This window comes from Triplophysa rosa, linkage group LG15 (assembly GCF_024868665.1).
Source record: "Triplophysa rosa linkage group LG15, Trosa_1v2, whole genome shotgun sequence".
In the NCBI taxonomy this organism is placed as follows: domain Eukaryota; kingdom Metazoa; phylum Chordata; class Actinopteri; order Cypriniformes; family Nemacheilidae; genus Triplophysa; species Triplophysa rosa.
Genome location: NC_079904.1, coordinates 23,476,950 through 23,502,889, shown reverse-complemented (window position 1 = coordinate 23,502,889; position 25,940 = coordinate 23,476,950). Strand labels below are relative to the sequence as shown.

General features: G+C 38.1%; 2 protein-coding genes across 2 annotated transcripts in view; both read right to left on the bottom strand.

The window, feature by feature from the left end:
* rngtt (RNA guanylyltransferase and 5'-phosphatase) overlaps positions 1–22,338 on the bottom strand; it is a 74,676-nt gene extending 52,338 nt beyond the window's left edge. Inside the window, exons 1-10 of the mRNA XM_057352859.1 lie at positions 21,978–22,338; positions 20,666–20,775; positions 20,482–20,585; positions 20,089–20,177; positions 13,812–13,887; positions 8,426–8,675; positions 7,618–7,727; positions 7,180–7,281; positions 3,158–3,293; positions 2,444–2,515 (exon numbers count right to left, since the gene is read on the bottom strand). Of these exons, the coding sequence (XP_057208842.1) occupies positions 2,444–2,515; positions 3,158–3,293; positions 7,180–7,281; positions 7,618–7,727; positions 8,426–8,675; positions 13,812–13,887; positions 20,089–20,177; positions 20,482–20,585; positions 20,666–20,775; positions 21,978–22,041 (1,113 nt within the window). The 5' untranslated portion in view covers positions 22,042–22,338. The remainder of the gene's footprint in view (positions 1–2,443; positions 2,516–3,157; positions 3,294–7,179; positions 7,282–7,617; positions 7,728–8,425; positions 8,676–13,811; positions 13,888–20,088; positions 20,178–20,481; positions 20,586–20,665; positions 20,776–21,977) is intronic.
* Positions 22,339–23,253: 915 nt separating this feature from the next.
* On the bottom strand, positions 23,254–25,285 carry LOC130566350 (uncharacterized). The gene is made up of 2 exons (XM_057353772.1): positions 25,199–25,285; positions 23,254–24,632 (listed from the first exon to the last, which is right to left on the bottom strand). The coding sequence occupies exon 2, from the start codon at positions 24,606–24,608 to the stop codon at positions 23,508–23,510; it is 1,101 nt and encodes a 366-aa protein (XP_057209755.1). The 5' UTR covers positions 24,609–24,632; positions 25,199–25,285; the 3' UTR covers positions 23,254–23,507.
* Positions 25,286–25,940: the final 655 nt, after the last annotated feature.

The window sequence follows — 25,940 nt, the reverse complement described above, 5'->3', positions numbered from 1 at the left end:
CAAATGAAAGAAAAAGAACACTAACCCTCTCTCTTTCTCTCAACTGGTAGTGGTCTGGCTTTTGTTGAAACTAGTAACTTTGTATTAGCACCTTTTGTTTTATTGCTCCTGTATGACATATTGCTTATTGCTCCCTGAACTCTCTGTTATTCGCTTTGGATTAAAGCGTCTGCTAAATGACTTATTGTAAATGATCAAACTAATACAAAAGAGGGTGACCCCTTTCTGAATCAAAGATTGTGTAGAATTATTATGTATTCATTTCATTTGAATAGTCAGCGTTCCACACCATTTCCATTGCAACCCTATGCAAAACTTGCTAAACTACTGCCGACAGAACCATGAATCCATAATCCAAGTGAAATGTAATGATCTCAGAGGAGGAAATGCAGTTGGCTATGTCAACATGAAAACAGGGCGTCAGGTATCGACTGCCAAGCTCAACGGGTGAACACAACAGAAGCTGACCGAACACGGGCCAGACGACAGCAGGGGTGTTCAGAGAACCTGCAGGGCGTCTTGGACGACAAAAAGAGAGATGAGATGATGAACCATATGCTCCTGGAATACAAGGTTTACTCTTTAAACTACTACACCGACTATTCTTAAAGTGATAGTTCACCCAACAATGAACATTCTGTCATCATTTATTCACGCTCTTGTCATGTCAAACCTGTATGAGTTTCTTTCTTCCACAGAACCCAAAAGAAGATATTTTGAAAAATGTTGTTGACCGAACAGAGGTGGCATCCCTAGCAGCCATCCACTTGCATTGGTTTTGTGTCCATACAATTGAAGTCAATGGCTTCACCGCTGTCCGGTTATTAACATTCTTCAAAATATCTTCTTTTGTGCTCTGCAAAGAAAGTCATACAGGTTTGAAATGACTATAGGGTTAGTAAATGATGACAGAATTTTCATTTTTGGGTGAACTATCCTTTTAAAGAGGTGATGTGACACGGCTAAATGAATATTATGGTTTGTTATAGATGTCATGTAATGTGTCTACACGATTTAAGGTTGAAAAACGCTGTATTTTCCACACACTGTGCATGTTTGTATCTCCTCTTTGCTCCGCCTCTCTGAAACGCGTAGATTTTTAACAAAGCTCATGGCTCTGAAAACCGAGGTGTGCTGTGATTGGCCAGTTCACCAGTGCGTAGTGATTGGTGGAATACTGCAAGCGTGTGACGCCTCTGACCATATTTGGAACATCAGGTTCCTCTTCAGTTTTACTGACAGGTACGCCCACCTTACTTGCGTCTACATTTGGGCGGTCTTAGTCAAATCAGACCACCAACTGACGTAGATTTGTGGGGGTGTGGCTACACGAGGCGTTTCAGGCAGGTCTGGGTGAGCATTCGCTTTTACATAGAATGTTTCTTTTGTTCCCACACTTTCATTTCTGCAATCATACGTGTTTAATACATGCATGAGCAACTTATAACACACCATAGACACAGAAAAACATGTATTCGTGCCATATGACCCCTTTAATAAACACTAAAGAAAACTAGATTTTGAGCTGGACAGAAGTCAGCACTATGATTCTGGAGTTTTGTGTTCTTATCTGAATGATAAATGAATATCTTCCTCCTTTACTGTAAGTCAAGTATTGTTTTCATTCGCTGTGCAAAAGTCAACTGAAACAAAGTTTCTTCAGATCACTAATAAGTAATAACACCACAAATAAGAACTTCAGCTATATGAGCACGTGTTCAATAAACCACAGACGGAAAACCATTCCAGACTTGTGATTCTTGAAATCCTAAAAGCCTAAATCGGTATCGGTATAAATAATTCACGAATGCATGTGTATAAATTCATTTTAAGCTGTAAATGAATCTGCACCTTCGAGATGGATAATCTATCTAATAAATGACACATGTGGCAAAGCTTGATGGTTTCAGATTTTATGACATATAGCATTAGTCTGTACTATAACTACTTTAATATTAATCTTTTAATGAAAGCGATCATCTGACACATTGACGAATGAACCAACCAAACGCAGATGGTGTACTGCAAGATTACTAGAATTAAAGATCTCTAGAGCAGAAAATACTGCTGGAGACTTTCACGATTCCTCCCGAACTTATGAGACGTCACAGAGATCTGAGCGTTTCATTACTCTATTAAATTAAATCAACACGTAATCCAGAATGATCCTATTTACCTTCTTTCATACACATTCCAGGTGCTATACCAAAGAAATAAACATTCGTCTTTATAATCTTGCAGCAGAATATATGAAGTAGTTCTTCTGAAATGACTTATTACCAAACCCTCTTATAATTCAAACCCTGCACGCCAGCCATCCGTCCAACACAACCCTGCACATTTCACCAGCCGTCAGCCTTCCCGCAGATAAAAAGGTTCTGCATTTTACACAGAAAAACGTCACATTACGGAGATGAGGTGAGTGCGTGAACGCTGTACTCACGCTAAATTTAATGATGTCGTAGATGAGATAACGCGGGACGGGCTGACCGTTGACTTTGTCCACGATCATCTCCTGGAAATTTAAATCAGAAGAATAATGAGGTGGAAGAACACGCATTTATAAAATCCAAAGAGCAATGCAATAACGTACGCATGAAAAAGTAAAGATACAACGATGTTAGAATAAGAGAACTGTCTTTAAAACAAGACACACGTGAATCAAAGGAAGTTTCACTGGCGTGACAAAAATGGATGTAAAACACATATTAGTTTATTTGCACCTAAAACAAAACAGAAAATTGCACATATTATAAGAATCTTTAAAGGAAATGTTTACGATGCACTCTACAACTTTAGCTATAAGTGTGTGGGTTTAATAAATCAGACAGATTTTTTTCATAAATACTTCACGAATGCATGTCTATGAATCAATTTTACTTCGTTAATTAATTTTGATATAAATCTGCAACTTCTAGATTGACAGTCTGCCTAAAAAATGACTTGATGGTTTCATGTTTTCAAGAGATATAGACGTTCTTTCTTCCAGTAAAGCACACAATGACACTTTCGCAAATCATCAGATGCTCTTCATCACAACTAAAGAGCAAGACACCACAACTCAACATGTCATAATATAGCTATTATTGACATCTATCGGTTTGGAATAGCGCGCCACTAACTGACTGAGCAGATCACCAGACGTTCAATAACTCACCCCGTCTAAAAGTGTGTTGGAAAGGTGAAGGCGCAGATCCTTCCGGAAGGGAAACTCCAGGTTGGCTATGTGGAAGACCGAGTTGTCTCGGTCAATCATATACACCTCATTCTTTCCATTGATCAACATCATGTAGCTGTGGAAACACAAGAGACGCACAGAATGACTGACCCCAGGCCTCAGACTGTCATCATTCAGTGCAGATGTGACTACAAGAAGCTTTTATATAATTATAGAGAAGATTGTGATGTGATGTGATGTGATGTATTACACTAGATTTTATACCATGTACAAATGTATGGACACGTGCAACTGGACACGGTGCAGTGGTCCATCGCTTCAAGGGATAAAACGATACTCGGCTCATTAATCCAAACAAAACAATGACAACCTTTTAAAAATAAATTTAAAACTTATTGAACAAAATCTTTTAAACGAAACTGAAATTCTAATCATTTCAGATTTATTTCCAAAACATAATCTATTAACAATGTTTTTGTTGTTGCAAAATTGACAATATTCAAGGTTTAATTTTTTCACCTTTTGTGTGTAAATTTAAAATAACTGAATAGTTCTGGCATTGAAACCAAATAAGGAAAAAATACATCAAATTGTAAAAGTAAAACAAAAAAAGAACATATACTGTATATATATATATATATATAACCCTCAAGCGCTTCTATTATAAATACTATTAAACAGTCTTTTTAATTAAGCTTTGAATCATTTTAATTTTTTTACTATAAAAATATCATTTAAGAAAGGTGTTTAGCTGAAGAAAAAGGTCATGTACATCTGCGCTGGCATGAGTGTGAGGCAGAATCTTGATTTTCTGGTGAATACTCCTTCCTGAAAGCATGTCTTCACAGTTTCTGATCAGAAGTTGACAGAAAAAAGAAACGCAGATGAAGAAGAATACATCCCAGCAGCATGTCCACTGCAGGAAGTGATTCACAACAACACAGCGCTGAGTCGACTGTGACCGCTGTTCCCTTCCTCCAGAAAAATGATGAGAAATAATTGTGATAATGAGCATAATTAGATTTCAGGGTAGTGAAATTCCCTCCAGGGCCAATTCTGTTATTTTCTGACAAAACATATGCTTCCAAAATGATGAAGACAAGATAAAGGAGAATTAAGAGATTTATTATCTTTCCAACCACCTAGAGAGCCGCCTACCAAGGGATGATCTTCATCAGAAACACGGTAATGTGACATTAGATGGATATCTGTGATGGTTGTTCTTTACATAACATTTTAAAACAACTGTAAACTTATTAAAGCCACCATGAAACTGACAACTTTCATTGTTTATGAAATACTGTAGTGTTTTTATAACTGTAATTATGCTGTGATTAAAACCATCCAAGACTATGACATAATCGAGACATCATTTTAATAAATTTGCAGAGCTTGAAGTCTCACATCGAGATGACTTTAAACGGACTCTATTGCTTGATTTTTCGTCATTTCTCAGTCCAAATCATCCAATTTAAAAACACTGTCCATAAATACAATTCAAGTTCTGTAATAAAAACAATTGCACAATACTTTTGTCCACAAAACTATTTTCAAAAATTCAGACACACCTTCAGACTAATACAATCTTAGATTCCAGTTAAGTGACCCTAAACATAACAAACATAGTGTATACAGTAAATGATATCCTAGTATATAATATACTAGTATATAGCATACTTTATACTATAAATTAAATAAAAGGGCAATTTCAGCGTAATGGATGTGACATTTTTAATCGAATTCTGAAATATAAATTCTCAGATGTATTTATCTGTATCTGTTTATATTTGACTAAAATACAAAAAAGTCCAGACATCAGAAAGATATCAGTTTATGCAAGAGGTTTCTATTTTGAAAGAGGTAAAAATGAATGTGGATGTGGCCAAAAAGAACGCATATTTTTCAGGATTTCTGCAAATTAAAATGTACAAACCAGAAGCAATAATACCCGACGAGTGAAGGGATGCCTTCTTATAGACCACAAAAGAGTTATTAATGCAATACGGCTGGAGTAGGAGTGGGTTGAGAGAGGCTGGAGGCCGCAGGTCGAGTACAGGAGACGATCACAGCCGCTGATATAGACCACCGTCACACGACTACTTCAGCGATATTGCATTTATACAACAGTTCCACGGCACACGTGTGTAGATTAATCAGAAACAACATCGGAGTGGCTTTAAAACCCTCTGGTTTTTAAAGGAAATGGGGAGCTACTTTCTTCCGCCACAAATTCAAGCCCAGCATATAGTTAACCAAACTTCCGTTACTAATTCCAAACCGTCACTTTGTGATGTTCAGTGAAGTTATTAGTGAGAAATAACGAGGCAGGGCGAGCGTGTGAATGAAGAATGTGTTAATCCCATTGCACTGCTGCACTTTCCATAGTTTTTTAATGTAACGCGCTTTACTGTAGCAAGTTGACACAGCGATTGCTGTTATCTAAAGCGCGTGATCGAGACCCTCTAGTCCCGTGCTGTCATTTTTAAACCCATGAGTGCTGTGAATAAATTGCTAAGAGACACAACTAACGCCGAGAACTTTCATGCAGTGTCATAATTCGCCTACTTATACTACTATGCACTAAAAGTATGTATTGTTTTGGTTATGGAAAATGATTTTTTAGTGCGTAGCAAACGTTCTATTAACACTCATTCTCTCTTGTCTGGTCATTATTACGTATCAGGGACACGTGCTGGTCTCTATGATCCATGAGCGGACACTGCGCAGGATAATGAGCTTGTCAGAACACATCTCATGTTAAAGACATCAGCAGAAAACGCTCTTATTACAACCACAGAATCAAGCATCTTTCCGTTCAGATGGGTTTGACTCATTCAGGGTTTAAAGCATCGTGTGCGGAGTTTCTCAGCTGTGGGCGAGTGTGTTTAATGATGTTGAGGAGGACGTCTGATGCCGTTCGAGCACACGAGCAGCAGGAGTTAAGAGAGACTCATTACAGCAGACACACGGAGCTGAGGTGACCTGCGCCATCATTAAACCACCCTCTATGACCTTAACATCACACCAGAATCCTGTTCATTTAAAGAGCATGTGGTGTACGGCCCTTCTCGCTTTACCCACATAAAAGAGCTTAACGTAGCTCCAACATTTATAACACAATGACGGCCAAAGCATTTATTCATATTTAAGGAATAGAGGAAAAAATTCCCTCTTACCATTTACTCATGACGTCATGCCATCAATAATAATATTATCACAGTTTCTACTGAAAACACAAAATCATAATCAGAGATGCACCGATACTACATTTCTCCACCCATTATTCAGAGTGATATCTGCCGATGCAGATTCTGAAGATGAAATGAATATTTCTTAACTTTGAATGTTATTAATTCATGTAATGACTAGTAATATTAAACATCAAACTGGTTTCTATTTACAGAGCACAAATTCATCGCATTTTCTGTCCTCTTTTGATTGACAGGATCTATTGGCCGATATATCGGTGCATCTCTATACTATCAGCCAAATTCTTTATTTTTGTTTATTTCGTGTTTTCAGCGCTGTGGGAAACCCGAGTTCAAGTCCCAGCTCCTGTACACCTCTCTCATCCTATCATTTACAGTCTTTTTACACTGTACCGTCTGGCAAAAAACTATAAAAAATCACCAAATAACTGCTAAGTAACACAGGCTGGGTGGACTTCTCTTCTTTGGGTTTCTCTGTCGTAAAGTAATAGGGGCATGATATTTAGCTGACAAAAATGCCATATTTATCAATGTCCGATCATTCGTACAAAGGGATTTGTGTTATACGCATGTTTCATGAATCACACGTGAACTTGCGGTAGGGTGATTTCTGCACTATTTTGTAAGATTAGGCCCATTGTGTTTACATGTGTACAGTACATTTTAACCAAGAACGTGTTTGACCCTCCTTCCTACAGAGCACACGCACATATACACATAACACGAGCTGTAGTAAGTTTGGTTGCCAAGTCGTGATGCTTTTGACATTTGGAGATCTGTCGTTGTACTCACCGTGTGCCGTCCGCCTTCCAGCTGACCTTATACACGTTCTGTTCCAATAGCCGAATGTTCCTGCGGTCCATCGATACGGGCTGAGCGCCGGGAAACCCAGATCTGACCGACAAGATCACACAAACAAACATAATGCAATTACACCCCACAAATGACAGGCTGGAAAATTCATCAGGAAATACAGCTGCTGCTGTTATCTCACGTCACACTTTCCATCAAGAGGGACAAAACTAGTGCCACGTCCAAGTCTCCAAATGATTGTCAAACACGGTATATTGTGACCGCTCTAGGTGAGGGTTTTCCAGGGGTTAAAGCTACGCTGTCGCCGATCCTCTCTCTGGCTGTGTTGTGAATCCTCTCCGTGGAAAGTGTGACATTCAAAATCTCTTGACATTTACAGGCCTCGTGATTTTACACATCAGGAGGTGGAGGACTCACTTGTCCCACTCGGAAAACTGCTGGCATTTGCGCTGTATCTCGCCGAGCTTGGGCTGCGACGTGACTTGAGTGACGCTTTTGACAGACACCCCCTCCAGAAACACAGCCCCCTGAAACTCACAATAAACAAACAACATGAGCGCTCGAGACCGCCTGTCACGTCCTCACCGCTAACATTCTCAGTGAACAGAGAGCAGAATACTGAGAGAAATCCTGCAGGTTACATACATCCACGTGTGTGCGTGATTGGCTGTCAACAATGGGTTTGTATCGCGCTTTTACCCTGCAGCGAGTTACGGGGAATGATTTTCTACCACGATACTTTGAAGCGAATGTAGGAGGACCCTCACCCTCGAGCCGGCACGAGATTTAAGCAGAATTTATTTTTAGCACAGAAAAAAAGGTCAAATGTTACTGTTTAATCTTTATAGTAGCTACTGTAGTGGGCGCCGGGCGAACGTGGGCGACACTAAACATTCATGTTTAAAATCGGCTGTCACACTGTTTATATCATGTTTCAATAAAATCATAACATTACACCTGCTAACATGAGACTGTTAACAGCACTGACGGTGTAAAGTTATTGAAATAAATAACATATCTCTTAAATCCTGTGAAATATTACGCCTTGCTCAGAAAGTGATTTAGACAGCTTAGAGTATAAACATCTTTTCCACTGAAAGAACTGAAATCATTTTCTCAAGCAATTATCATTTTACAGATTGCGCACACAGATGTATCTTAAGCAGGAATCTCTCTAAAGTCAAATTAGACGCAAGAATAACAAGACGGACGTGACGATACGTGCCAGTTTGAGTCGTTCTTTCTTCTTCTTGACGTGACTGGAGTGAGAGGAGCTGGGTTCAGAAGCCTGAGCGACCGGATTCCCGTCATCGTCCACCTCCTCATCATCATCTTCAAAGCACCACTCGGGAAGGGCGGGAGGGGCCGGGGCGTCCTCCACGTCACCGTAACGCCGGAAGAGCTCCTTGAGATACTCCGCTTTATAGATGCCCGGGGGCCGAGCTTGAGTGAACGCTGCGACCGCTGCCTCGATGCTAACACACACAAAAAACAACACAAATGTAAATAAATCACTTGCTTTTTAAACTGACGAATAAACAGTTAAGTTTAGAATCATTTGTTGTTGTTTATGTTACAAAATTCATTAAGGCATTTGAAAATGCCATTTGTTTTTTTTCTCCAGATATGAGCAAATCCACATTTATCACACAAATACCTATTTATTAAAACACTGATGGACTGTTTGATTGGTACATCTATAATCAATAAAAACAATTCAAAATATGAGTTTTATTACAATTAAAAATGATTGAACTACTAACAAACTAAATGTTTCAAATTTCACCTATAACATATTTCCCCATCATGCAATTATTTACGCTTGCAACTAAAAACTACTCTAAATCAGTTACCTTAAAAATGTTATTTATTTACAATTCAACCACAAATCTTTTTCATTTCATTTTGGCAAGACAATTTAAAAAGTCTATCCCTACATACAAAATCGCCTACTTCTATACTATATAGTAGGTGAAATTAAGTACGAGTCAACAGTATGTCCGAAACCTCAGTGTGCACAAAGGGGGTGAGAAATACTGCTTCCGTCGAGATTTGTGAGTGGACACTACTCTATCCCATGATGCCATGGGAGATGAGCAATGGTTAAATTTCAAAGTGAATAAAATAGAGACGGGAGTTGTTTTGGATCTTCACCCTTCAAACTTTATCACCTATGGGCATGAATGACGAAGCATTGTTTAATGTGATGTCATAATATTTTGTGGGTTTTTTTGTGATGTGGGGATGGTATAATGTTACTCTTGTGAGGTTATTTGATGTGGTTTGTAACTTTCATGAATGAGTATCTCTAATGACGTACGTATGATTAGTAATTGACGAACTCTTGTAGTGATTGGTGTCGTTACTATTTTTATGGGAACTTGTATTCACACACGTTTGTATCTGCCTGATGAAGGTCATGAGACCGAAACGTTTTAATACCAATTAAATGTCTTTTTTGCAAGCACTGATAGTGTGCTGGATTTCTTTTCTTTTTTGCTTGAAGTTAATCAAATAAAAATAGCAAAATACTTTAAGATGGATGACCGTTTTTGAACGTAAGTGCCGATAAATTAATGTCTGGTGACTAAATTATGTTTTTACCAATGCCTATGTACAGGTTGTAGTTAAAGGAGTAGTTCAATTCAAAATTTGCCCCATTGACTTTCCATAGTAGGAATAAAAATTACTATGGAAAGTCAATGGGGGGAAACTGATGTGAACTACTCCTTTAATACGTCATAGGTCAAAGAGCACACGGGTCACAATTTGCGGATGCAGTACGTCCGAAATGTATTAATACTACTCCCACTCACACCATACAGAAGGTACTGTTTTAACGGTGGATAGGTAGCTACTCATTCACATTCAGTTCGTACCGTCACAGTACGCGCTTTCAGACGCAGCTTATGTTCTTGCCCCGTTGTTTTGATTACTCGTTATAAATAATGCATTATAACATTTTAAAATGAAATGTCAATGCAAAATTGTATGTCTTAACAATGCCCTCATTTAACTAGAAAATATTGTGGCATAGAAAAACAGAACTGAATAATAATAGATCAAGTAAAATATAGACAAGAGAAGATAAAATGTATTAGGTTTTCAAAAAGCTCTTCTGAAAATGGGGCATGAATGTGCTGTTTTCCACCACCAGCAAACTCAATTAAACTGACCGCAGGTGAGTAAGTGAAGGGATTTAACAACAACAAAAAAGCAGTAGCAGAAAAGTGCTTTCTCAGATAAGACGACCTTCCTGCAGAATAACAACCAAAAGTCTATAAAGCTCCGAGTGACAACCAGTCGCATAAAGTCTTCTGAGGTGAGAAATGCAAATGTTCAGTTTTAGTCAGAAGACATCTTGTGGTGTTGTGTGTCCTGTAAAGAACAATAGTGGCTCTGCAATCTTCCACAGATTCGCTGTGGTCAGTGACTCACATGCGCTCAAAACCGATGGACTGAGATTCATTCAATCCCCCAGCGAGCAATCCAGAGCAGACAACAACACACAGCAATGACAACTACAATACAGACACAACCAAAACTTGACTAACAGTGTCTGACCTCAACGTAACACAATCTGCCCCATTAATCGAAGAGCTTCACATTTTAGTTCTGAAAATGAAAATATTTCCACGATGAGCTCACAGCTGACTACGGGCTATGCATGTGTACTTCTGTGTGTAGCTGCTGATGATGCTTTTTAACATCTCAAGTTCAAATTTACTGACCCGACTGTGTCTTTGCTTATTAATATTAAATAGGTCCTACTCATCACTGAAGTAAGCTTTCTGGAGCACCCGGTCACATAAAGAAATGAATATTCATATGCCAGGTCTTGCTATTTTGGCAAATCTGAAGGTCTACTGGACTTCACCTAACCTTATTATTATTCATGAGCCAAACTTTCTCCATGGCAAGAATAATGAACTCAAAGTATAAAACCAAAATGAAACTTCCAATACCATAAAAACTGTATTTCAGTCAGAGCTTTTTTCCTTTTTTTGGTATAGAATTGATACCGAAATACTGCCATTGTTGAATATCATTCAAACTAGATATGTCAATTTAAAAACGGTCTAATAGTCTAAAAGCCAGCTTTTCTTTTGACATGCACCTTTCCACCACATACGGTCTATGAATATTGATCAAATATATGTAGTTTGCAAGCAGTGTCTCCTATTGCAGGATTTTGAATGAGTCATAAAAACTGACCTTGAGCGATAGAAGTGACCTCTGCACCGCCACACATGTTTTTTTAATGTGCTCTCATCTAAATGTTAGTAGATTGTTTCAGGGTAGACCTACTGCTGTTCCAAGTGTTTCCATTTATAGACGAGTTTGCTGGAGTCTCAGAGACTTACAACCAGTGTTGGGTAAGTTACTCTGAAAAAGTAATTAATTACTAGTTACTAATTACACATTCGATAATGTAATTAGATTACTGTACAAGTTACTCTCTCCAAAAAGTATTTAATTACTTATTACTAATTACTTTCTATATCCTACATCAACCTTGATGAGTTAAGTGATTCAAGGATAGACATGAAACGGCTCCTAAAAAAAAACTACATAAAGTATTATTATTAATTACAAATGTGAGAATTATACATTAAAGCACGGATTTTAAAGTTTAGACTTTGAATTTTGATGTAAATTCCTCTTCTGCACACACACATATTACACAAAGTATTTTCTGTAATTTAATTACAGTTGCTTCTGATGTAATTAAACTATAATTACATCAGAAGCAACTGTAATTATATTACAGAAAAAATAAGAGTAATCCCTTACTTTACTTTTTCAAGGGTAAATTAATTACATTACAGTAACTAATTACTTAGTAACTAGTTACACCCAACACTGCTTACAAATGACCTTTCAGTGGTTATAAGTCATGGTTTTCTTGGATAATTATCGCCTTATTTGTCTGTAACTGCTAAAGAATTTCAATCTTTGGGAAATGAACAGTAAAGCATCATCTGTGAGTGAATACTATCTTAAATTAAACTCTAGAAGGTTTTTGACAAGAATATGCTACTAAAACTGCTGCAAAGTCAGTCACCAATGACATTATTACTGCACTGAACAATACAAATGTAATGATTATCTGAAGTCTCAAATCTATAGTCATTTTAGTAAAATAGTGCTTTTAAGTTGCATTCATACTATTCCACCACAAGAACCCAGTGTGTGTTCTACTCCTCTAAAACCGTTTTCCTGGAGCCCAACCGGGAACCGGGCCGCGATTTTCCACTCAAAAATATCCTGAGCCGGTGCCAAGATCCTGGTTCCGAACTGGGCCCGAAACCTTGCTGGTCTCGAACTAGGGAACCTACGGCGTCAGTAAGCGGCGCTTCTCTGGGTGCTGCAGTTTGAAAGGCGCCATTGCTCAGCAACGGCAATAGACCAAGACGGCTTTACAATGTTCGTAATATTATTGTTCATTTTTGACTAAATGTATTTTTAAGAATGATTTAGGCGAGAATGTATGTGTTTAAAGTTCAAATCTGTGGTCGGTTCATAAAGATGGTGTCCGTTTAAAAATGAACGCAGCCTCATCTCGGCAAGTCCTTCTGAAACTCACCGCTGGCTCTGATGTCTGATATCTGTAGCAGTTAAACATGATATATAATTCATCTTGGGCATACGGCTAACGGTCAGTTTTGGAATTATAAATCTCTTATTTGTACCTGGTCAAATCGTTTTGACTGAGGGAAAAGTTAAGTTTCATGACTTTATATTTTTTATTTAACTTTGTATTGATGCGCTTCCTTGTGCTTTTGACTAAATTATTTGCTTTTAAATTACGTATTCAACAAACATGTTATACGTTCTAATAAGGGATTGTGTTTTATATCAGATTTCATTTGATTAAAAAACAGTAGTCATATGTTGCCTAAATCACGTATGACTATTTTAAAAAGGGAAATGACAGGATGCACTGTTGTGTTTTATATCGTTCAATTTCAAGTTTACATGGAAATAAATATGAACTGGGATTGACGTGAGGGTTCTGCTCCCTGCAGCGGCAGAGTTAGTAGAGCTAGTAGAGCTAGTAGAGTTAGTAGAGCTAGTAGAGTTAGTAGAGCTAGTAGAGCTAGTAGAGTTAGTAGAGCTAGTAGAGTTAGTAGAGCTAGTAGAGTTAGTAGATAGTAGAGTTAGTAGAGCTAGTAGAGCTAGTAGAGTTAGTAGAGCTAGTAGAGCTAGTAGAGTTAGTAGAGTTAGTAGAGCTAGTAGAGCTAGTAGAGTTAGTAGAGCTGCCCACAGCGAGAGGGTCACTGTGTGGTACATTAGCAGCAGAACGGAGTTAAAGGGGCGATGACAACAACAATAGTGGATTTCTTTCTCTCTTGTTCACTTTCTGAAGGAGTTTTGTACATGCTAATTCAACCAAATAAAGAGCAAATAAGTCATATGATGATGCTTCCCACATTGTCACACAGAATGATGATGCAAAATGTTGTTTCGTCATGTCACCCAAAATATCTACATCATGATATATACCATGAGAGTAATATGGAATGACTCATAACGTGGTAAAAGATCATACCGCCCACCCCCAACTGTTACTGTGCATGCGTTCAGTGTGATCATGTGTGTTTTCTGACCTCCAGTCCATTTTCTCCACCAGGTAGGCACACATTAAAAAGCCTGTGCGGTTGAAGCCATGTGTACAGTGAACGCCTGCGGAGACAAGAGGACAACAGTGACTAACATTCCCTGAATCACAGATTGTTCACACAAGCCACCCACTTACCAAACCCATTCAACAGTGCTTCACTGAAATCCATCTCATTATTACTGAGGACTTCTCCAGAACAGGACCAGAAACATTCGGAACGGTCATCAACATTTGACCAATATATTAACAATATCAGAAAAGCTGCCCATATCGGTTTTTATTTACTTATTAATGACATAACTTTAATACTGGCATAAAGTCTGGTGAACATTGTCATCTGTTATACGACGACCGATCGATTAAAACCACTGATATAAAAATATCCCCGTTCAAATAATAATATATAAAAATCAATCGCCCGTTATTTATGAAAGCAGGCGTTAACTAAATGTCATACGATGGCAAAAAGAGCGAATTTAACCAACCGTAGAGTTTTTGATTGTTTTTTGTGCTTCATCACAGGCCGTCATATTATAAATGTTATATTTATACTTCCAATATTACCATTAAATATGATTTATCATCCGAGCGTTTTCACATGGGCGCACCCGAAGCGATTCATTCTGATATTAAATCTTCCAGCTACAGGGAAAAAACGATTTCGTAAGAGAATAACACGGCAAATGCCAGAAATTCATCAGTGCGATTTCATATCACACCTCACAGCTCTATTGATTCTACAAAAGCATTTATACGGAACTGTTGCAAACAAATATTTCTCAGTCACTTTCTCTACTGTCACTGGGGTTTTAAAGAAACAACTTGAAAAAAATTAAAACGCTGTCGTTGTTGATCATTTTTTATTATTAGGACAGGACATGAAAAGCTTGAATCATATCCGTGTGGTGCAGAAAACAACCAAACACAACAAAGAGGAACAGCAAAGGGATGCAATGAGCGCAAACAGCGCCGAGGATTATGGGTAAAATCCTCCAGTGATGCGAAAAACCTGAAAAGACCGTCTGGCCGCTACCTAGCGTCTGTTAAAGCGCAGTTCTTACTTCATCAGATTCTGCAGCACATCACATTACCTGAGATGGTAAACTCAATCATTTCCAATGATCAGATTTCACCCATAATCAAACAGCCATAACACCCTCGCTCGCCACCATCTCTAACAGCCTTAGCATTATGATAGTGAGCTTTCCTGTTTTATAAACATAATGTGAGAAACTTACACAGAAAATGATTACCATTACCATTACCTACACAGCTAAATACACCATTCAACACCAGGAGAAAACAATCATTAAAAAACTGCAAATGTTTGGTCTGGCATTTTGTTTCTGAAAAACCCACCAATTTTTAGGCACTGAAATTTATAAGAGTCTTCCTGCCATGAGATCACAGATCTCTTTAAAGTCTCAGTGAAATAAAAAATTACAATTCCTATTTTTTCATGAACTATTGCAGCGTTTATTGTAAATAGTTCATCAATATGGGTCTTTCTCTTTTTAAAATGTGTGTGCCCTCATAAACTTTCGTCCTCTAGTGACTATCCATCTTACGGCTTGGGCGGAGCATCCGTTAACTCCTCCCCTTCAAATGTCAGTCTGCTGCTAGTTCCATTTCAAAATACTACGGCTGTTTTTATACATCCAATTAAATCGCAGTGTAAAAACACAAGCCACGCCCACTGTTTTTTTCCATTCGAAATTCCATTTTACTTGGAAATGCGTTAAAATACGGAAGAAATTTTTTATTGCAACTTCCGGTTCACTGGGACTTTAATATCTGTGTTATTTTATTAAATGGAGAGCAAATGGAAATCTATGCGTAATTCTCATCTGTGTCTCAGATTTTTCTCCTGAGAAAAGTGTCAGAAATGTCACACATGTGTCTGTCATTAGAGTTTCAGAAGAGATGAGCTCCGATTTATCAAGAAAATTTGCCATGCACGATATATTATCAGCCGATAAACAGTCATTTTTAATGTTATCGTATAGCTCATTAAAATGTATTCTAATATTTAAAGGCTATATATATATATATATATTGGCAAATATATCGGTTATCAGCTTCTAATGTTAAAAAAAATCCGTTATCAGCTAAAACGTACATACCGGTGCATCCCTATTGAAGATCTCAACATGTCATTAAAACATTTCTCATCAAATTGACCCAAATGCAGATTATTTTACCTCGACAATCTACATTCATTTTACACCTCCATACTTTTCATGTGTTTCAACAATTACGCTCTCTTTTCTTTCTGTTTTTATTACTCCCGAACAACCTTAGAACAGCTGAGACTTCAACTGAGAACAACTCCATCAAATCTCCTGAGCTGTGAAACCTGTGAGCGTTAACACTTTCCTCCGGGGTGAGATGAGTGCCAAATCCAGAGTCCAGAAAAGCAAACATCGATTGTCTGTTTTGATGCCCACCTCTGCATGTCTCTAGATAAAGAGCTCTTGTTCAGTGCTGTCCTTGGGATTCTTTGTCTGCTTATTGCCTTCCAGGTGCTTGAAAAGCAATAAAAGCCCTAACAAGTTTCACTGCAGAGCAAAACGTGTTTCACGCTGGACTTTAATGTTTAGTATCTGCTTCTGCAGAAAAGCTGAATTTATCCACCCAGACCTGCACCGCACCTCCCTGATCCGGATATAAAAAGCACATAGAGAGAGAGTTTGTGCGGCACATCTTCTCAGCGGTCAAATGAAAATCCTCACTTCACCCCATAGATTTCTCTTTTACACTTTACACTAAATTGGCAATTTTTGACAAGTTTCCTCCAGGGATCTTCCCACGTCATCCTCTCTGCTCATGTTCCCTGTGGTGTCAATCACACTGTTGCCGTGGTGATAACAATGGCATTCATATATTCCTTCCTCGGTCCTCGGTCTCATTTAGCGGTTGAGTTTAGCGCGCTGGTGTGTGTGGTGTGACAGTACTCTCATATGACTCAAGAGCACCTCCAACAGACCAAACCCGGCTGGTGATCAAGCCTAATGCCAAACACATCCAGGTATTAAAAGAAGAAAACATATCATAACATTTTAACACAAGCAGCTTCAGTATTGATGCTATTTTATAGACCACTTCACAAGATGTAAACACTGGTCTAGAAGCACTTTCGCTTTGAGTTTTTATTTATTTTTAATTATCATTTTAAACCTCACATGTGTAATTAAAATGAAATCTTAAAGATATTAGCATCCCATTATAATTGCTCTTGTAGTTTGTTCAAACAGTGTAAAAAATAGTGTAAAAAAACAAACAGGAAGTTGTTCTGGACCAGCATTGAACCAGAGTTGTTACTTACGTCATCCAACAATTGTAAAGTTCACTCGTACAGAGCAGCCCATAAAACAAGTAAAAGTCCAAAAAAAGTAACACAAGTATCTGGGCATCACGGTGTTAGATACAAAACACTGGTGACTAGGGCTGTCAAACAATTAATCGCAGATAATCACATCCAGAATAATGTTTGGGTTGCCTAATATATGTCACATTAATTTTGTATTAATAAACACATACACATACACATTGAAGAAAAAGTTAATAAACATTTAGAATTTAAATTATTGGTAAATATAAACAAATACATTTAAATATTTTTTATAGATTTACACATGTATGTGTATGGGTGTGTGTTTATAAATACAAAATGTATATGCACAATACACTTTTTCCACATTTTGTTATGTTACAGCCTTATTCCAAAATGGATTCAATTCATTATTTTCCTCAAAATTCTACAAACAATACCCCATAATGACAACGTGAAAGAAGTTTGTTTGAAATCTTTGCAAATTTATTAAAAATAAAAAACGAAAAAAGCACATGTACATAAGTATTCACAGCCTTTGCTCAATACTTTGTTGAAGCACCTTTGGCACCAATTACAGCCTCAAGGCTTTTTGAGTATGATGCTACAAGCTTGTCACACCTATTTTTGGGCCGTTTCTCCCATTCTTCTTTGCAGGACCTCTCAAGCTCCATCTGGTTGGATGGGGAGCGTCTGTGTGCAGCCTTTTTCAGATCTCTCCAGAGATGTTCAATCGGGTTCAAGTCTGGGCCACTCAAGGACATTCCCAGAGTTGTCCTGTAGCCACTCCTTTGTTATCTTGGCTGTGTTCTTAGGTTCATTGTCCTGTTGGAGAATGAACCTTCTGCCCTGTCCGAGGGTCTGAATGTTCTTGGCTGGGTTTTCATGATCATTATCTCTGTATTTTGTGCCGTTGAGCTTTTCTTCTACTCTGACAAATGCCCCAGTCCCTGCAGCTGAAAAACACCCCACATCATGATGCCGTTTCCACCACACTTTACTGTTGAGATGGTATTGGACAGGTGTTGAGCAGTGCCTGGTTTTCTCCAGACATGAATCTGAGATTCATCAGACCAGAGAATCTTGTCTCTGACAGTTTGAAAGATTCGTTGAAGTATGTTTTTGCATATTTCAAGTTTCCATGTGTCTTCACTGAGCAAAGGTTTGAGTCTGGATACTCGGCCATAAAGCCCAGATTGGTGGAGTGTTGCAGTGATGTTTGTCCTTCTGTAAGTTTCTCCCATCTCCATATATGATCATGGAGCTCAACCAGAGTGATCATCAGCTTCCTGGTCACCGCTCTAACCAAGACCCTTCCTCATCGATGGCTCAGTTTGGCCGGGCGGCCAGCTCTAGGAAGAGTCCTGGTGGTTCCAAACTTCTTCCATTTACGGATGATGGAGGCCACTGTGCTCATTGGGACCTTCAATGCTGCAGAACATTTTTCTGTACCCTTCCCCAGATCTGTGCCTCGATACAATCCTGTCTCGGACGTCTACAGACAATTCCTTGGACTTCATGGCTTGGTTTGTGCTCTGACATGCACTGTTAACTGTGCGACCTTATATAGAGAGGTGTGTGCCTTTCCAAATCATGTCCAATCAACTGAATTTACCACAAGTGGACTCCAATCAAGTTGTAGAAGGGCAATTCTGTGAAAATGTCAACCTTACCACGAAAAAATTAAGTTTTTACCAGCGGTTTTTACTATGGTAACAGCACAGATTTTAACATTTGGTGGTTCAAATACCCATGTGAGATCTCTCTTCAAATTTGTAAAGCATTTGTTTTATTTTTAGTGCATGATTTTTCATAGTCAGGTAAGTGCCATTTTCAGGATTGTCACATCCATAACTCTACATATTCCTCATAAATGGACGCATGAAAATGAATATAAAGTAATTATTTTATGTTCTATAAAGAGGCATCCCTTCTCCATTCATTGGGTATTATTGCTTCAGGATTGTGCATTTTATTTTACAGAAATCCTACAAAGTTTATCGTTTATCGTTTGTCACATCCATAACGCATGTTTATTTCCCTTTTTTTTTTAAATATACATTTTTTTCATAGACTGACATTTTTTGATGTTTAGACTCTATCAACAAGGGTTCAGTAAAATATAAACAGATGGTTCAATATAATCGCAACAAATTCATTCTCTGAGCATTTTTATGTCACGTCCATAACGCAAAATGTCACGTCCATAACTCTGGAATTGCCCAGAAACATCTCAAGGAAGACCAGTGGAAACAGGACGCACCTGAGCTCAATTTTGAGTGTCATGGCAAAGGCTGTGAATACTTATGTACATGTGCTTTTTTCGTTTTTTATTTTTAATAAATTTGCAAAGATTTCAAACAAACTTCTTTCACGTTGTCATTACGGGGTATTGTTTGTAGAATTTTGAGGAAAATAATGAATTGAATCCATTTTGGAATAAGGCTGTAACATAACAAAATGTGGAAAAAGTGAAGCGCTGTGAATATTTTCCGGATGCACTGTATATTATGTAAACACAAACTTTTATTTTGGATGAGATTAATCCTTTGGCAGCCCAGCAGGTGACATTTGTTTTAAAGAGGAAGAGCACAAACACACATTACAAAAAGTAAAATATTTGATTTTAAATCATTAAAATAGCTATAGTTTCTATATTACTTTCACATTTTTTGCATTAGACAGACGCTTTATTACAAACTCACTTACAGTCGCATCAAGTGTCGAGACTCAAAATAATTTGCTCAGAAAAGTGACGTTTTTCATGATGATGTCATGAGTTACAAGTCCACATATTTAAACTTGCCGTGTTGTGTCTTTGCATAAATAATGTTTGTTTTTTTCTGTTAAGACACAATGTTGTTGTTGGAATCAGGGTGACCGTTCTGTCTACTGACAACAAACAAAAGACATAAAAGAAGAGTGATCTCACCGATGAGCTCTGTGGGCGTCTTCTCAATGAAGTGTTCACACAGTCTGATGAACATCTCTGTAGTCTCCGCTGTGGGACATTCACCATGACTGAGCGAGGGGAAAAAATATTGACTTTAATGTGACAGTCTGAAGCCAGACAGAGCAGCAGTTACAGCAAACATACAGAACATAGCAGACGCATTCTCAATTCACAAAGATGAAATCAAATTCATGAAATATTATTTCACAAATAATGTAACGACGAGTATCTCTACATCGATTGCATTTATAAAATGTTGGTAACATAAACATTACCTGTACACATACACATCGTGTGTTGTATATGTTGTAAACACTGTATGTGCTCGCTGTGGTTCATTACACTCAAATACAGAAGAAGTGGATCACGTACCCTTTGCAGGAAAGCTTTACATATTTGATTCCTTCTTTTTCTATGTCTGCCCGATCATAGAAGCGGCTTGTGTTGGTCAGGTCCACCAGCAAACCCATCTTCACCTGAGGAGAGGAGAGCATCACAACATCAAACTCGAATGTCTACATCACAATCGGGAATGTTTAAGAGCATCTTCATGTACCTTCAAGCTCTTGAGATAGTTAGACAGCATGCTGGGATGAAACCTGTTCTCCTCAGGGACTTTATCATCATACCGTGGTCCAAGCATGGTCTTCATGGGAAGAAATTTACCTGCAATGTACCACAAACAAAGTGTGAAGCTTATGTTAGAATTTGAAAGCTTGGGTCCAAGCAAACAGAGTTGTTTATTTTTGTTTTGTTGTCATTTTATCAATATTTTAAATTTGCTTTTATATTTTTTGTTTTCATATTAATTTTAGTTTCATTTCGTTATGTGTTTTTGCCATTTTAATAGTTTGATTTTTAAATATGACCATGTAGGTTCATTGTATTTTTATTTATTTTTTTATATACTGTATTTTTACTTAAATATGCTTTTTCACTTTATTTTTTCATGTTATTGTAAATGCAAATTTACATCAACTAATATTTAGGACTACATTTTCTCCTTTCAAACAACAGAAATGTTTTAATAGTTTTTGTTGCGGATAAAACACCTCGGATTAACCCGAAAATCATTTCTGGAACGGCGCTATTTTAATACTAATAATAAATACTTGTAAATAAAGTTTCAATTAAATACTTCTAATGATAAAAAATGCAGAGGTTACATCCAGGTGTGTGTTGGGATAAGTCCCAAATGCGAGGCGTCTTGAAGGCAACAATATAACGCTTCCAGTCAACAGATCTCATTAATATTATGTATAAACCCCGCCCTAACCTCAGTAGCGTTCTTTCATTCGCCGGCTGACTGACAACAGTCTGCATGGCAGCCAATAATCTGATAAACCGTCACATCTGACGATTAATATTCATGTCCAGGTCTGTGTTGTAAAGGACCAAAGGGGTGGAGCTCTATTACATCTCCCGCCCAGTGACGTATTGTGTATGTTTATCTGCGCGCAGCAGCAAGCTAATCTGGCTAGCCACTCCATTTAAAATAAACAAACCAAAAAGGTTTACAGTGCCACAAACGTCGTTTTATCATGTCAGACATCTTCTTATATGTATACACATACAGATTATATTATTTTCTGTGAATTCTGGCAAGTTGAAGCAACCCTACATGTGTCATGTTCGTGCTACGGCTAACGTTACTGTGTGTTCAAGCTAAAGGCAGTTTTCTGTTAGAATTTTTCTGTTAGAAAGTCATAACACGGGCACTTAAAAAAACAGCCAACCAGCATTGCACTTGACGACATTTATTGTCAAACGTAATGAACTAACCCTGAGAAGCCAGTAGTCATTACTATCGCAGACAGTGAGTGTGAGAGTTAGAAAAGCAGCAGATTAAACTCTGAATAGATGCTCACCAGCCACGGGTTGTCCTCTTCTGGGACAATTCCTCCATCGAGGAGGAGGTCCAGTCTGAGACATGTTCCTTTACTAACCCGAGACGAGCGGGAACGCGCGTTCAGCCGCGCCGGAGATCAAGCCTGTCGAGCGGGCTTCAGGATCTCCAGTGATCCGCTGACTGGGCCTTGAGCGCAGACCCGGTAATATCAGCGATTCGCGGCTTTGTGGAGAGCTTCGTGTTGTAGAAAAATCCTTCGTTGGTTCGGTATTCATGAGATGAGTCTCACGAGACGTCTGATTTACAAACCTTTGTGAGAAGGAAACAGAAATAGCTGCACGTTGTTCCCCAGCTGTGTGTGTAATACCCGTTCAAACCGTCTGCGGGGATCAGAAGAGGCCTGCAGAGGGCGCTACACATCCATACACGCTGCAATAATCACACATGAAATGAGAATTTTTACTGTAGTTACCTACGACACGTTGTTAATATAAGGGGAAATTCACTTCTATATTTATATATAATTTCTTTAAATTATGTATGCGTGTGTGTGTGTGTGTGTGTGTGTGTGCGTGTATTTATATATACATAATTATCTCACACACACACACACACGCACACGCACACGCACACACACACACACACACCTTGTAACTTATTACTATTTTAAATTGACTTTTGTTTAAATTTTTTGATAGTCATGTTTTGCCATTTTAATAGTTTTTTTTAAATATAGCTATATAGGTTCATTGTATCTTTATTTCAGTTTTAGTTTTTATGCAGTTCAACTGAAATGTGCTTCAGCTTTTCCATTTTATTTTTTCATGTTATTGTCAAGGCAAATTTGACATCAACTAATATTTAGGCCTATATTTTATTTAATTTCAGCATACCTACTACACTCTGTTAATGTATACTACATTATTCTGTTGTGTTAAGGTTCAAAAACACTATAATGAAATAATTTAATTATGCAAAAGAAATACAATTCTTAAGAGTAATTGTAAGGAAATGTGTAAATAATGTATATACATTTATTTTCTGTAATAACTATCATGACAACAGCTTCCATTTATTTTGCCGTTACTTTTACAGTTATGTGTCTAGCAAATGCTTTTATCCGAATCGCCTTATAGTGCTTTAGAAACAATACATTTATCAGTATGTTTGTCTTCTTGTTATTAGCTTGTTTTCTATTTTATTTTGTAAGAAGCTAATAAGATGACTTTTTCTCAGTAACCTGTAAACAAATGAACCTGTAATATAGAAGTCATGTAAAAACACAGACACACAGATTATGCTTTGTATAATGCCTTTATTTATTTACAGTTTTTCATGCACAAGGTTTTTTTTTCATGCACAAAGTTTTTTTTTCTCATGCACAAGGTTTTTTTTCATGCACACAGTTTTTTTTTTCATGCACAAAGCTTTTTTTTCATGCACAAAGCTTTTTTTTCATGCACAAAGTTTTTTTTTCATGCACAAAGTTTTTTTTTCATGCACAAAGTTGTTTGATGTCGGAGGTCAGATGATGGCAGTAGACAGGAGATCAAACCTCATAATGGAAGGAACTATTGAAGCGGTTGTGCTTGTTGATCCACAGATGTTTCAGTTTTGGATCGTGTAGGTATCGCTCATGCAGCCGCTGTCTTTCCAGTAACATCTTCTCTTTTCTTCTTTTCTTCTCTTCTTTTTCGCTGACCTTTTGCTTAGCCCATTCGAAGAGAACAAGTGGTCCATTCCTCTTCTTCTGAGTCTTCAGTTGCTGAGTCTCTGTCTTGGGTCGATGAGAAGGATTTATATGGAACAAAGTAATCTTCCGATTCTGATGTTCTTCCGTGACATCTTGAACCTCGTCCACCTGGATGGGCGGGACTGGCTCCTGCACCTCACTGTCAATCTCCATCCAACACAGAATCGCTTTTGGCCTCATCGCAGCTTCCAGCGCTTTATGATGTGTAGTCTTCATCTCACCGCGAGTGAACGTCCTCCCCGTGTACTTCACATACTCATTTTCAATGTCGATATCCATTAGGACGACTTGTGAAGTTGAGTCAAACAGTAAGGTGTCCGGCGTTGGCTTTACGTCAGAACGTGGAAGGATTTGGCTGTGATGATCTACTTGAATCATCAGCTTCTGTTCCTCTGACGACTGAAAGGATGCAGAACTTGTCAGAGATATCCCTTCATCTGTTACCGGTGCAGCGTTTTGTCGAACCAGCAGCGGTTCTTTCACTGATGGCAGTGTTCGCATCCCATCCGAACCCACCGACGCTGGAAAGATCCTGTCAGCCAGAGATGGCTCTTCAACCGCAGGCAGGGGTCTGATCTCCACAGCCGGTGGTCCCAAGTGTCGTGAGGTTCGGTGGACTCGTCGTGAGACTCTTACTGGCTCCCCTGCTGATAGCTGAGGCCTGATCACAGGTCTGATCTCATCAGTTGGTAGAGTGGAGGTTGGAGGGACCGGGTTAAACATCACTGGTCGCCCGACCGATGGCAGGGCATTGATGTCGGTGACTGGTGGAGTTGGAGGGTCAGATGCCTCTTTAACCACTATTGGCTCTGGCACTGATGGCATCTTTCGGAGACTGCTCATCTCTTTCTTCTCTTCAGTCTCTGTATTTTTCTCCTTCTCACTCGTGTCCTCCATCTCGTTCCACTCGTCTGCACCACACTGTAAAACATGATGTGAAAGTCAAAGCAACAGCAACTCGTCAATAAAAGTGAAAAGCTGGAACAGACAGTGTAGGCCTACTGATCATTAGGACAGTGGTTCTCAACGGGGGACCTGACTGACCTAAAAGATTAAGAAGCCCTGTTTTAGGACAATCGCGTTTGATTATTTTAGCTTCTGTGGGTTAAAACAAAGACGCTGAAAAGCTAAGCCTGCAATCATGACTAAAAACAGTGTATCGGCTAGCAGTAGCAGATCGAGCGGATCTTGTGTAATATGATGTAAAAGTGTATATCACATACTACTATATATGCCCGGTGAAGCTATTTAAAATAAACAGGTTCAATTCAATAGTAAACTGTGACAAGAAACGTAAAGTGTCGTGACGGTGGTTACTACCCGCCCCTGAAGTTACTGCCATTAACGTTACATGATTGGCTGATGGGCCTCGCGAGCCCGACGTGATAAATCAATAAAAAAATTTAAACATTTCGATAATGCTTTCCTAATTGTTGAATTAAGACAACATTCAGGTTTATGACGCTAAAAACAAACGAATCTCTTACCGCTGCATCTGCAAACGATTCCTCCGGAAGGTCAATCTGATCGATTTCAGTCGATTCTTGATCTGACAAGCAGAAGAAGAAAAGGCACCGAAGCAAGTCGATTAAACCGCTTAACAGTGTCATTTTCAAACGCTGAATGCTAAAAAGTAAACTTGAATTCAGTTTGTAACTCGTTGCAAACTATCAAGAGAACGTCTCTTTCGAGTGCTGCCGCTGATCTATCACGTTGCTAGGTTACGACGTCGCCACCTGAGTTACGACGTTTTTTTCATGAACAACTTCTTTAAAACAAACAGGCAATTTAACAAACCAAATCACAAAACATGAAGCAAATAAACACAGCCAAGCAGCACAATAATCAAACATATAATAATAAAAAAATCAATATAAATGTAAAAAAAACTTTACACAACATTGAGGTTAATCCATATATACGGGTTTAGCGGCAACAATAACATGTGGCCCAAACTTAACTTCCGGTTGATCTCCGCAAGGAATCAATAACTGTTGAGTAGTTTTAATTTAATTTAATACAGTTACAATAAAATATTATTAGAAAACGACATATAACAAACAAAAATAAATCAATACTAATACAAAATAAATAAATAAATAAATTGTTGAAAGCAAACTTCGGGCCAGAGTTATGTAAACTACGTATGTGAAAATATATATTAATTATAATAACAATGTTAATTATTCTAGACAGTTTTAAATATATATTTTTTAGTAATTCTATAAA

What these genes read in the sequence shown, in the direction of transcription:
- LOC130566350 (XM_057353772.1), bottom strand. Translation starts at nt 24,608, where the DNA reads ATGGAGGACACGAGTGAGAAGGAGAAAAATACAGAGACTGAAGAGAAG.